General features: G+C 36.2%; 1 protein-coding gene across 1 annotated transcript in view; it reads right to left on the minus strand.

The window, feature by feature from the left end:
* The window catches only part of WWOX (WW domain containing oxidoreductase), a 531,430-nt gene that overhangs the window by 491,276 nt on the left and 26,712 nt on the right, over positions 1-13,442 (minus strand). Inside the window, exon 5 of the mRNA XM_040615101.1 lies at positions 9,861-9,967. Within this exon, the coding sequence (XP_040471035.1) occupies positions 9,861-9,967 (107 nt within the window). The remainder of the gene's footprint in view (positions 1-9,860; positions 9,968-13,442) is intronic.

Consider the following 13,442-nt stretch of genomic DNA (forward strand, 5'->3'; position numbering starts at 1 on the left):
CACCCTAATTGGTTCCAAAGCACAACCCACCAACAACAGCCTTCCTCTGGCCCAGGAATGGTAATTTCCACACGACTGTAAATAGTGTTTGCAAACAATACAAACACAGTAATAAGAGGCTAGGTGGGTAATTAATGTGGTTACAAAGCAGCTTATTTGCATTTTTATTTAAAATTGCCTTCTTTAAAAAGCAGCTCAGATTTCTTTTTGCAAAAGGAGCCTTGGTTAAGGAATAGAGCAGTAATTACTCTCTTTAGGGGTTCTTTTATACAACCTTTAGGGAATTAGAATGAAAAGATAAGCAGAATTATAAAGGGAATCATGTAAAATAAGAAATACTCTATAAACACTTAGTACTGTATTTACCATAAGCTAAGCTTGTCTTCTTCATTAATGGAATATATTACAAGCTTATGTTACAATCAGATTAATTGTGAAGATTTTTTTTTTATTAAAAAAACACACCAAAACTATATGCAGCCACTTTAATGCCCCCACTCTTCTCTCCTACAACTGACAACCAGAAATCCAGTCACAGCAAAACTCAGTTTACGTAAAAACGCATCAACCTAGGCTATAGTAAAGAAGTTTTCAGTATCAACAACACTAAACAGTTTTACAAAAGAGATTCTGAGAGGGAAAGGTTCAGAAAACGATCAAACCCAAGTTACGTTAGTATATGTAAAGTATCAGTGAAAACCAAACTTCTCTGCACCCTCTAAGTTACACTCAAGCCAACGTATAAAGGCTACATTTTTTTAAAGATAGACACCTACAGACAGGTTTTTAGTATTGTTGAGCAAACAGTATTCCCAGTGCCATTTAATTGAAGACGACGCACAAAGTACAGTTTTGAAGGGGTTATTCTTAGTTTTGTTTCTGTTTGGGGAGGTATCTTAAAATTTTGGTTAGAAAGCCCATACTGCATTTAATTAGTATTATTACAAAGCTTTAAGCATGCTAGGGATTTTGAGACTCACATGTTCGCATTAAGAAAGGCAGGGCTGTGCTAAAGAAACAAATCACCAAAAAGATCACCTCAACATTTCTATACATGAAATTCTGCTGGCTGGAGGAAAAAAACTTAAGGAATGATAAGACACTGTGACTTCTCTGAAAATTACATTTCAGATATATATATTTTTTTTTTTTTATGTGTAGCAGATGTTGGAAGGTAAACAGAATTACGAAAACAGAAGTAGTCAACTCAAAAGGCAACTTTGTCTTTACTGGAGGAAATGATGGCAAATTCACTAACTGTATTAAAACTTTGCAATCCCATTGCTATGCAAGTGCTCTGTTGGTTTTTTATCAGCTGTGTGATTATGACCATTATGAGCTCATACATTAGCACAAAATTCCAATCCAAAGTAAAAATCCAAAAGTAAAGACAAAAGTAGAGCAAACCATACATTCCCAGACCATTTATTCATCCCCCTATTCAAGTATATTTTCAGGAACAATTAATTTCTTGTACAAGGCAAAAAAACAAAATGAGCTAAAGTGACCAAAACATCGCAAAAAAATCTTTTATTTTTTTCATTTTGTTTCTCCCCAAAATTAAAAACACTCTGGTTTTATTCCTCTGCAGATCTTCTTTCCTTCAGAATGGCCAGACTAAATAAAAGTCACCGTCATGACAAAAAGTCTGCAACTGGCAGGTCAGCAGGGTCTTGTGGAATTCCAAACTCATAGCCTGTGCAGGACTAACCTCCCCCCCCCACCCCACATCATCCCCAACAGTCTTCACATGCTTCTTGCAGCAAAGAAACCCTTTCTCTGGCATCCTGGCTTTTCCTAGGGATGGATGAAACGGGCTGTAACAACCGCAGAAGCTTTTCCATGATTTGATGAGGCTACAGTGAACTGCAGGAACGGCTTACAAACAGCAAGCCGCCAAATCACCCTACTCGAAAGATATCACAGCATTTTCCCTAGTGTTGCCATAAAAACAGTCCTCAGCCATTCTTCTTAAGTACCATCATCTCTCCTAGCTATAAAGCTAATCTGTTGCATCATTCTTTTCCTTCACCGGCATCCAGTTTTTCATTATTAGTAGCAATCCTTCTGCTTGCCTTATCTGTGTTGGCAAAGAAGTCCCAATTTATTTCAATGTGCCTCATTATACCGGCTTTCCTCATATCTGAGGAAAAGATGAAGGAAAACAAAGATTTCTACTTTTTACTGAGCAGTGCCTTCATTCATATTACTAGGCTTTTTAAAAATATTATTTCCCACACATGTAAAATTTCCACAGTGCTAAACTGCTGTAAATTCCCTTCTACCTTGCTGGACATTCTAAACTTTCTCCTGCATTTATTATCTCTATTATCACCATTAAAAAGTATTCTCTACTTAGAGATGTGCCAACAACATAAACCAGAACCTTAACAAAATAAAAAGACGACACTACAAAATGTTTATGTCTATTTCCTTAATCCCTACTTATTAAATAAGAACTGAGTTCCGAGAGCACTAAATCCTTTGCTTACTACCATTACAATGGAAGCCAATGTGACTACACAGGGTAGTGAGCATAAAATATCATGAAAAGTAAATCTCTGAAGAGTCCAGAATTGAAAACCCTTGGGCAGGAACCTCAGCTATTTATACTATGCATTTTTCCTGCAAACTGTCACATACATACGAAGAATTAATATTAATGATCTTTGCTTTATGTAACCAAAATTCTGTATTTCACTGAGTACTGTACAGCAAAGATCAAAAACTGACTCAATAGATCTGTAGTCCTTTTCAAGTAGATAAAAGCTGAAATACAGCCACCTTTTTAAGAAATATTTTCCTTTTTATCCACTTTCACATTAGCATTCACTTTATTTTGAATCGCAGCTAGCAATTGAACCAGAATAAAAATATTTGAGAACCACATTGAGAAATAAAACATACATCAAATCAACTAAACTTTTTTAATTTATCCCTGTTTACTGGAATTATAAGCTATATGAGGTCCTCTAAATGCTTGGAAAATGCCCACCAAATCCTTTAAAGCCTCCTGCACTCACACTGACCGGCTTTACGTTTCATAAATGTAATTACTTTAAAATATCACTGTATTTTTCTTGATAATAAAGCTCTATCTTTACTGCAGAAACAGTGCAGAGCTAACTATGGATGAAGATGCAAGTATGAAAAAGTTCAGCTGTAGCCAGTACATCAACTCTAACTAAATGCAATCAGCATGCAGAAGGATGCCCAACACTGCAAGTTAGGGGCTTAACATATCTGCTATATAATTCAGACTCTGTTTTACAGTGATTTCATTACTGACCATAAAAACTGTAACAGTGGAACTGTATAAACAAACTGAACAGTGTTTTTACTGTAAAACATGAATCTAATATAAATATTTGCCTCTCCTTTTTCTCAGCATCTGTAATGAAAGTAAATTCATGCCATATGTTTATAGCGTGCAAAATAATAGATCTCAACAATTCATCCATGTAAATGTCGGTTAAATTGTTTATTTAATGTTTTTAACGTTGCGAGGGTTTTTTTAAGCACAAATTTCCTCACAAATCATTAAAGGCTCTTGCTCTTGTCAGTGGCTACATCTACCAACACACAGCTGGTTTTAGAGAAGAACCTGGCGGAAAAATTTGAAGATCACAGATTTCTCAACTGATAACCAGATCAATAGCTCTGACAGGTTGAAACATGTCCATGTGGATAGTTACCGTCCCAATGCACCAGCCTGCAAACTGAAACAAGCTGCTGCCTCAAACATGTCAGAAGACTTCAAAATACAAAAGCAACCGCTTTCTAGCTTCTTATACTAACAGAGTGTACTAGCAGACTGTATTACATCTAGATTTTCTTAATGCTGTGTATGCATGCTAGTACTGTTTAAAAATTATGTCTACCATTATTTAACAATTCACTGTACATCTGTATTTGGAAAACACCTTCACAATACACTTCACTCTCCTAAAGTGTCTCAGCTGAGTAGATTACTCACAGAAACTTACTGAATTCTTGAACATTACAGCCAAAGTCTGGTCATACTTTCTGGTCTCAATCAGATGTTACAAGCACCAGTACTGGTTAAAGCTTACACTGTGAATTCTCCACTAGTAATATAAAGTCCGATTCCATTGGAATTACAGTTACTTAAAAGATTCCTTCACAAAAATCTGGCTCACACTCTTAAAAAGAAACTACTCAGCAGTGGCAATAATGTTTAGTTTGAGTGTCTGTGGCTGCACGTGAGACAAGTTGACACAATTTTTTTTATTGCATTACCAGTTAGCTTTATACGAGATACTACCTCTTCCTCCAAGGCCTTTTCCCCATAGCAAGGTTTGGATAACTACTTTTACCTTGATTCTTCAGAACGGTCACTATTCAGAGCACTGGAGGATGAAGTATGTCTTTACATTGCAGGCTTTTATAACTGTATATTACACTGTGGTGGCATGTAAGCCAATAATATATAGTTTTAGAATACTATGCTTTGAAACAATACAATTCTTTATTACAAAATAACAAGACAATATTGGAAATAATATTTTCAGATCAATGCACGTGCTCTACCAGTAGATATTCTGAAATATTTTCTGTTTTGAAGAGATTACTTTTTAAGAGCGTTTATTTAGCACTGCTTTGAAGCTCTTTAATTCTGTACTAACAGACTGTGGCTCCATTCAGTATTTACCACATCTCCAAAGCCATCTTTTACACATTCTTCAGTTTTTTCCATAAATTAAAATCTGCCACTAATCATGGTGAGATGTCCTCCCTGAATCTCTCACATAAGTTAATTCCAAGAACAATTTATTGTGCCGTTTCTAATGTAGTCTTATATAGTTTGGGTATGGAAATCCTGTATTAAGTCTAACCATTTTACAGAAAAAGCTTACAAAATTAGCATCCAACAGATAGAAAGGGAAACTTTATCTCCTGTATCAAGATTAGCATCCATTAGTACCCAGAGACTAAGACAGAAATAATTTTCCAGAGCTATTCTGTACTCCATCTACATACACAAACAACCATAAACCAAGGACACCAGTGGAGACTACATGGGAAATCAGTCCCCCTTCCTTGAGGGGGAAACACACACAGTTGACACACAAAAACTGTTGCCCATGTTCTGTATAAATGTGCCTAGTTTGCTTCTCATCTTTCTACGCTTTACAAGATTACAACTGGAATACACAGACTCACCAGGTTTTAATTTTATTCGGTTACTTAATCAGCAAGAATATAAATCACTCCTTAGGTGAAGAACGCTTTGGGGAAAGGAATACAGCAAGGAGTCACATGTATTTTGTTGGTGTTCTTCAGAGCCATTCTCCCTTCTCTTGTCACATCCCTACCTTAAGTTTCTGCATATAAAACAAACCCACATTTTCTTTTTATAGTTTCTAATCTTTGATGTAGCTGAAGGCTTAACACTGAGGAATAATTACAAAAGAAACATTATACTTTTTATGAAATATTAAACTTACAACTTATCTTTTAATATCTACTTCAAAGACGATTTGACAGGAATAAATAAATGAGAGCTTCTTGGCAAGAAAAGCTGTGACTTATGAAATATTTTATTCATTCATATTCTTAAGTATATTCTTGAGAATACCGCTAACATCTGGAGCTACACAGACTTATCCAAACATTCTGCTCATAGTCAATTAGGAAATTATATCAATAATAATGTAAAATAAATTACCTAGCTCTCTTCCTGGAGCATAGATTTCAATGTTCGTCAGAGCAACTATGTGTACAAACAGTGCTGTAGTGTTTTTCATTAAGTCTTAAAGTCAATTAAGCTACGAATTGGAACAATCATTCCTCCTTTGCAAAGTATTGATATTTTTTCTTGGCTGCTTTCAGGTCTTTTCACTACTCAAGAAAAGATTTATGTTTGACAATTTCTTTCTGATTAAAATGAATCATAACTCTAGAATTCTAATTTCCTCTTTTCCGAGCAAGAAATTATCAAACAGTTTTAAATTGATATTGAACATCATTGCGCATGAACATTCATTTTCAAGATATCAAATGTAAAGCTATACTGATCTCTCTTTTTATCTGCTGCATTTACATACTTTCTCTTCCTTTCTCTCTATGTGTATAAAACATCAGATTATACCAATATAATAAACTATACCGCTCTATAAAAATTATATTTGACAGACCAGCTGGACCAGTCACATTAAAACTTGTCACAATAGTTTACATAAGGCAATTAACCTTTATTTGCAGTAACAGAAAAATTGCACTGTAGTTCAGAAAGAAAATAACTGGAGTACTGCAGGTAGCAAACAAATGTCAGTTACCAAAAGTAATTAGCAAGTTTGCACAGGTAATCCCTACTCAAATGGCTCAAACTCTCTATAAAAACAGCTCTTCAGGCATGAATTGTTAAAAAACAGTTTCTAGATTTGTTTCCAACAGCCAATTAAGATCAGTTTGAATTTTTCTTAAACATTATGGCAACTAATCTGAAAAAGTCACACTTTCTCCCATTATTCTTCCCGGTTTCTATAAATCTTAACAATTGGATTTTTCCAAGCCATTTAGCTGTCCCATTTTCTCTTTATAAACTTGATTTTCAGCCTGCGCCGAAAGCAGACTGAACCAGCAGGTTTTGCCTACCAGCATATTTAAAAGCCCAACAGGCCCAAAGAGGAGCTGTCTTTCCGCAGACACTCACTGACGGCATTCCAGACAAGGATGTCACAAATATACTCAAAGGGAACAAGCTGGATGATTTCCCCAAGTACTGTTACATATGCCGTACAGTTCATGCACATTACAAGAAAATGGGGTTTAGACGTTCAGTTTAAGAGTAGAAACACATTTACCAAATTTCCACCCCTCAAAATACTGCAGGAAGACAGTATTTACAGCGCAGCTCAGAGATTTAATCTGAACAATTTACAAGATAACATAAACCAAGCAGGTAACGCTGCTGTTGCCAAACCTGTAACATGAACATGAGGCTTCTAAGGCTGCATCCTAAACAGCTGTATTTTTTTTTAAATTGGTTTTCAATTTCAATTTCCTTTCAATAATTTTACTTTCTCTAGGAACAAGGGAGACAAAATACTGTGGATGCTTTGAAGTTCTTTATAGCAGGATAGTTACAGCTACATGTTGAGAATTCATCTGAACCATACTGCAGAGGTTGTTGATGTTTTTCTTAAACTGTTTCATTTTCGGAAAGAATTTTCAATTAACAACTTCCTGCTCCATACTTACATCTATAAACTAAAAATTAATATTTTACATCAATAGTTTAATACTAGTATCAATCAAATTAATCTTTGTCTCTTTGTTTTCAGTAACTGATATTGGGGCAGGTTTTTGTGTTTGTTTTCCTCAAGATTGCTCACAATTTGATGTAAATTTTAAGCATCTTGTAATTCATCAACTAATTCTCCCCTGGTTACACACTCCAAGTAATTAAAGTTCAGTAATAACTTATTCTTTCTGCTCCAGCACCTGCATTTCATTTGTTTATTTTCCCAGAGTCATAAATTTGAGGGACTGTCAAAGTGCCATAATATTAGTGCAATAATCAAAGTTAATTAATCCCTCTCAATAAACAACAACAAAGCCATTACAAAGATGCATTGAAGGTTTTCCAGCTACCCAGTTTACAGATGAGATTCTTTCCTGAACAATTAGAATTTGAAAACTGTTAGTAAATATATGTAGTGTTTCTGAAGTAATTTGACCTTCAGTGATCTTCATTCAATTAACAATTCATTAACTTTTGGTGATATAATGTAGGTATTAAGACAAGTACTCCTGAACTCCCATTGCCTTCAGTGTCTTCAGAAATATTTTCGAAATTAAGGAGATAATGGGTTATTTTTCAAATGAAAGGTACTCAGTACTGCCTTATTTTAGTTAGATAAAACATACATATAGATATATTTAGTTGGACTGGGGCTACCAAATTCAGAAAACAAAATATCACCAAATCCAGTTCTATTGAAAGAGAACAGACAGGTGAACTTTAAGAAACCAACACTACTATTTTGCATTATGCTATTCTGTTGGAATTCTCTTGGACTACCATGCTATTGAAACAAAAAAAAAAAAAAAAAAAAAAAAAAAAAAGAGCGCTTTAATGTGAACTATTGAAGGGGAAAGGAAGATATTTTTCTCTCCTAATCCTTTACTGTAAATCATTAGTATCATCCAGGCAAGAGAAAAAATCTTAAATACAAAGACTGTTCCTTGAAGAAACTTGTGGTTACAAAAATTAGCAATATTATAAGCATCACCTATGTGGAAATACTTAATTGTAAATAAGCACTGTTTATTTTGTACTAATAAATAATTATAATTATCTCTAGACTACTGATGTGTAAATATTAATACTATTAAGTGTTCTTCCATATCACCTGGGAGCACTTGAAATATTTTCAGAGCTTGGGAAATAAAGCTAAAACACTCATCACAATTTTTATCAGGAAAGAAATAAAATTCAAAGAATCTGATCCTACAGTTTATTATTTAAGCGTATAGAGCTGTATCAATAGATTATCTCCTGGAAGTCAGCAGTCACAGCAAGCTCTGACAAAAGTACCTTGCCACCTTTACCAAGTAGTAAATGATTACCGGAGGAATGAATTAAGAACACTGAATGACAAAAAAAAAAAAAAAAAATAAAAAAGAGGGGGCAAAGTTAGTAGTCAAAGAGAAACAAGGGAAGACACAGTACTGAAGAGCTTGTATCTGCATGATAAAATGGAAGAAAAATACAGACTGCCTGGCAGCAGTGCTGTGGGCCTGATGGACTGGGAAAGAAAAGGAGGGAAGCATTCTTGGTTTTGAAAAGTGTAAGGATGTTCCTCTGCAATCTGTCATAGTATAAAAAGTATGAGCAAAATAGTAACTTTCCCTAACCTTCCCCCCACCACCACCAACATAACTTGCGGCTGTTTCACCTTGTCCTGTCACTTGTTATCCTTCCTGACCTTCTTGTAGATGGGTGTCTCACTGGCTAACCTCCAGTCAACTGGGACCTCCCCAGTTTGCCAGAGCTGTAGACAAATGATGGAGAGACGCTTGGCGAGCTCCTCCGCCAGCTCCCTCAGTGCCCTCAGGTGGATCCCACCCAGCCCCACAGACTGGTGCGTGTCTCAGTGGAGCAGCAGGTCACCGACCGTTTCCTCCTGGACGGTGGGGACTTCATTCTGCTCCTCCGCATCCCCGTCTTCCAGCTCAGAGGGCTCAGTACCCAGAGGGAAGCTGGCCTTGCTATTAAAGACCGAGGCAAAGAAAGCAAGGGGTACCTCAGCATTATCCTCGTCCTTTGTGGCAATGTTCCCCACCGCATCCAATAAAGGATGAGGATTATCCTTGGCCCTCCTTTTATTTCTAATGTATTTGTAAAAACATTTGTCGTTATCTTTCAAACACTCAACCCTACTGTCACCACCCTTCAGCTCTAGGCAGTCGAAACACTCCCTGACATATAGAGCTACCCCACTGCCTCTCCTTCCTTGCCCACCCCTTCTGAAAAGTTTGTAGCCATCCAACATTCTCCTTCAGTTAGTTACACACTTTGGTTCTGGAAACGTCCTGTCCTATTAACTATAATACATGCCTCAGTGGGTCTTTCCAACATTTTCGCCATTACAAAGCATCTGCATGTAACAGACAACAGCATGTGAGTCCTTGCAGTCCAGTGCAGTTGTACGAAATGAAAAGTATCACTGATACACCAGGGACCGAACAGGATATTACAAAATAAGACAAATCCCTTTTTCCTTAGATTCTTGCATGGCAATGTCATATCTACTTAACTGCTTGTACTGCACAAAAGACTTCACATCTTGAAAAACATAGCTTAGTGCTGGACACTACAAACGTTCACTTACCCATTCCAGGAGGATGCGCTGTACAGCTTCATTGCCTCTTGACGTATTTCTGCAGGCCAGGATAACATATGCCCCATGCAGTGCAAGAGACTTGGCAGTTTCAAAACCTATGATAAAACATTTTCCTAGTCAGAAGTAGGTCTTGGTAACAAAACAGAGCTATAAAATTACCTGAAAAGGTGAGCCGTGCACTTAAGTACACCGGCACTACCTGCACTCTGACCACCTGTTTGACAGTCACCTGGATGTTTAAGAGCACATATGAAAAAAGGCAGACACCTCAATTTGAGCAGGCCTTTGGGACAACAGTTGTATATATTTTGTGCAATACAGACTTGGGATCTTCCAAAATCAGACTCAATTTATCTGCCTTTGTGCCTTCAGCTGTTAGCAGAGCAGGATTACACATACTCCTTACTTGCCCGACAGTGAAGAATGAATTACGGCAAGATGGCAGAACTATCATGCCTAGCAACATCACACTCAAAGTGGTAAGAGTATTCTAAGAGTGAGCTCTGGGCTCTTTAGATGCACAGTTAACCTCCGATTCATTAATCTGAGGACCACCTGTGGCAGAGGGATCATCCAATGGGATGTGTGAGGGGTAAGAACCAAAATCACATGGAGATAACTGCTCCTTGTTCCAATCTGAACATCAGCCTATCTGTGGACCACAAAACCAAGGACCAGAGAAGTATCCAAGTGTTAAACCATTCCCGGGAGGGGTTATCAAGCTGGTACTTAGAAAATGAGATTTTATCTAAGGAGATCTGTAATCTACATGTGTATTTTATTATCCACACACTTTAAAATCTTTGCTAAAATTTTCTTTAAATTATCCATGTAAAATTAACTCAGGTTTTGTCCCATCTTCAACTGATCTATGGAGAACAGTTTTTCACAATTCTTCTCATTACAAATAATCAGTCAAATACCATGCAGCTTCAATACGTTGGTTACAGAATCATGAGGCTAAACAGGTCACTGGATGTACCAGATGACAGAGAAAAAAAAATAATCCCTGAAAAATTCCCTTTCACATAACTCATTGATGTGACTTCATCTGTGAGCACATTCTTTCTAAATCTGAAAGAAGCAGACAGACAGTTCATACTTCACTGCAATTAAAAGTGCAGCATGAATCTATACCCCCAGGTATTTTGTTGTTTGTTTTCTTTCATCCATAGAAGTTTCACAGTGAATTCCTAAATGACTGTACACAATCTTTTTTTTTGCAATAATGTTAAGACTTTTTTTCCATTTCTGAATCTGGACGCTTCATTTCTCCTTTCTAAACAGAGACTTCAGATTTCAAATTAATTTCAGTTTGTTAATTTGGGACTGTATTGCAATTTAATGAGATCAGTTCAAATTATAAAACCGTCCACAAAGAGCTGCAACTCTTTCCACCTTAAGATCATCTGCAAGCTTTGGAAGCATACTCTGTTTCACTGTTTAATTCATTAATGAAAAGCTGCATAAAGTTGGTCCAAGGTAAACTTCATTTAATTAAAAAAAAAATCTGTGAGAATTTACAGCAGGAGGTGATGAGTTCCTGGGAATACAGAATGCCCATAAACCACAGAGAACTGAGCCAGAAACTGGTTTCTATCAGGGGTGACCTACTACGCATTTGTGATGTAAGCAACGGTATCACTGGGGCCCATCTCCATGGAGAACTATAACAATGACAGAAATTTCCATCTAGCTGAAAGAGGCATAGCATAGCTTAATGAATTCCAATTAGACAAGCTTAAACTAGAAAATGAAGAATCAAAATGAAATGCCCAGCAATTTGAGCATGTGAGGAAGTTAGAGAAGAAGTATATGGTTTAGCTTTGTGACATTTAAAGCATGTTCATTTTCTTTTTAAAAATTGTTTACCAAAAAGCCTATTAAAATGGGCTGTCTCATTTCCAAAACACCCCGGAGCAACAAATTTCAGTTACAGTACAGGACATAACTTACATTATGGAAACAACAGACACCAAGATGAATTTATACCATTTTCTGCAATTACATACTTACGGTATTTAAGTCCAAGCAATTTTCTTGTATCTTTTTTAAAGCTATTCATTGTACCAAGCAACTTTAATTACCTGGGTAATTCATTGCATGCACATGAATTCAGCTACAGTATATGCAAAGATTTCCCATTCTCATTCCACTTTACGCATCTTTAACTAGAATTTTTCATGTAACTAACGTAAGACTTATACCAGAATACTATTAGCTAGCTGTATGCTGCTTGTTTTGCACAAAAAAAACCAAAACCACCAACCACTTATTTGGACCAGCTTACCATATTATTAAAAACTAGTTGGAATGCCAGGGAGTAAGAACAGTTTTTCCACTGTTATACACAGATCTAGAGCTGACTGCCAGTTCAATTAACTAAGCATGATGATGTTTTGCTAACTCTACCCCATGTCACCCTGCAAAATAATAAATTCCACGCCATTCTTTGTTATAGCTAGTAACTGATTCCCATTATAAACTAAACCGAGAAAGATGAAAATATAACCAAGTAAGTTACATGCTGCAAATTTAGTTAATTTTATTACCACCTTGATTTTTCCCTGCAAACGTCAAGATCAGTGTTAGAACACTTCTCTTTAGGATGTATGTACTTGCTTCTTTCTGGGCTACCAAAGGATAATTCTTCACCCTTAGGCAGACACGTTCCGGATCCTTCAATGAAATCTATGTGCAGAAAAAAAACCCCTCGTTTTAGAGGATTTTTAAGCAGCAGTCCATCCTTCTAGTCAAAATACTGTCACAGGTCAAGTGCTAATGTGTCTCCCGATGAGACATATTCTGAACTACTAACTCATTCACGAACACTCGCACTATATTTAGGACAGCTAGATTTGTGCAAAAGGAGAAAAACAAATCCAGGTATCCCAATCCACAAGGTTCCAATTCTGGTTACAGGTAGAGATTGTATATAAACTATTACTACTTATCTTTTTATCACTGAGTGTGGAGCATAATTCATAAGACATCTTTTCAGACCATCTACCAGATGGAATATAGCAAGAAGAAATAGTAACAAAATACCTTTTTCAGAGCTCACTGGGATTTAAATATAATCTACCCACCAACTCACTGACTCTCAAGACCAACATTTTTATATATGTCCTTAAAATAATTCTTCGCAGACCTGAAAATCTTCATTAAGCAGTACAATTAAGTATCTTTGCAGTTTAAGAAAGAATTATGCAGGAGCTTAGAAGAACGCAACTTTTAACTGAAACACCTGAAACAAGTCCTTTTACAGCTTTAGCTCTCTGATTCTTCTATGAAAACGAATGTTTCTTTCCTCCCCCAGTGTCACATACCTTAAACAGGGAAGGAAGATCTTCTAGCAGGATGAAAAACTTTTTAAACAGATTAACTGTGTTAAACTGAGTTTGCTAACAACGTAAATTTTAAAACTTCAGCCTAACACAGGGATTGGGTATTTAAAGTACAAAACTATTTACACTCTGTAAAGAAAAAGCTTACCAATCTAAAAAACTACATTGAATCCAACTACACATGGAATGTGTTTTCATACACCAAAGTAAAGCACAAACATCA

Source organism: Falco naumanni, chromosome 15 (assembly GCF_017639655.2).
Source record: "Falco naumanni isolate bFalNau1 chromosome 15, bFalNau1.pat, whole genome shotgun sequence".
NCBI classification, from domain to species: domain Eukaryota; kingdom Metazoa; phylum Chordata; class Aves; order Falconiformes; family Falconidae; genus Falco; species Falco naumanni.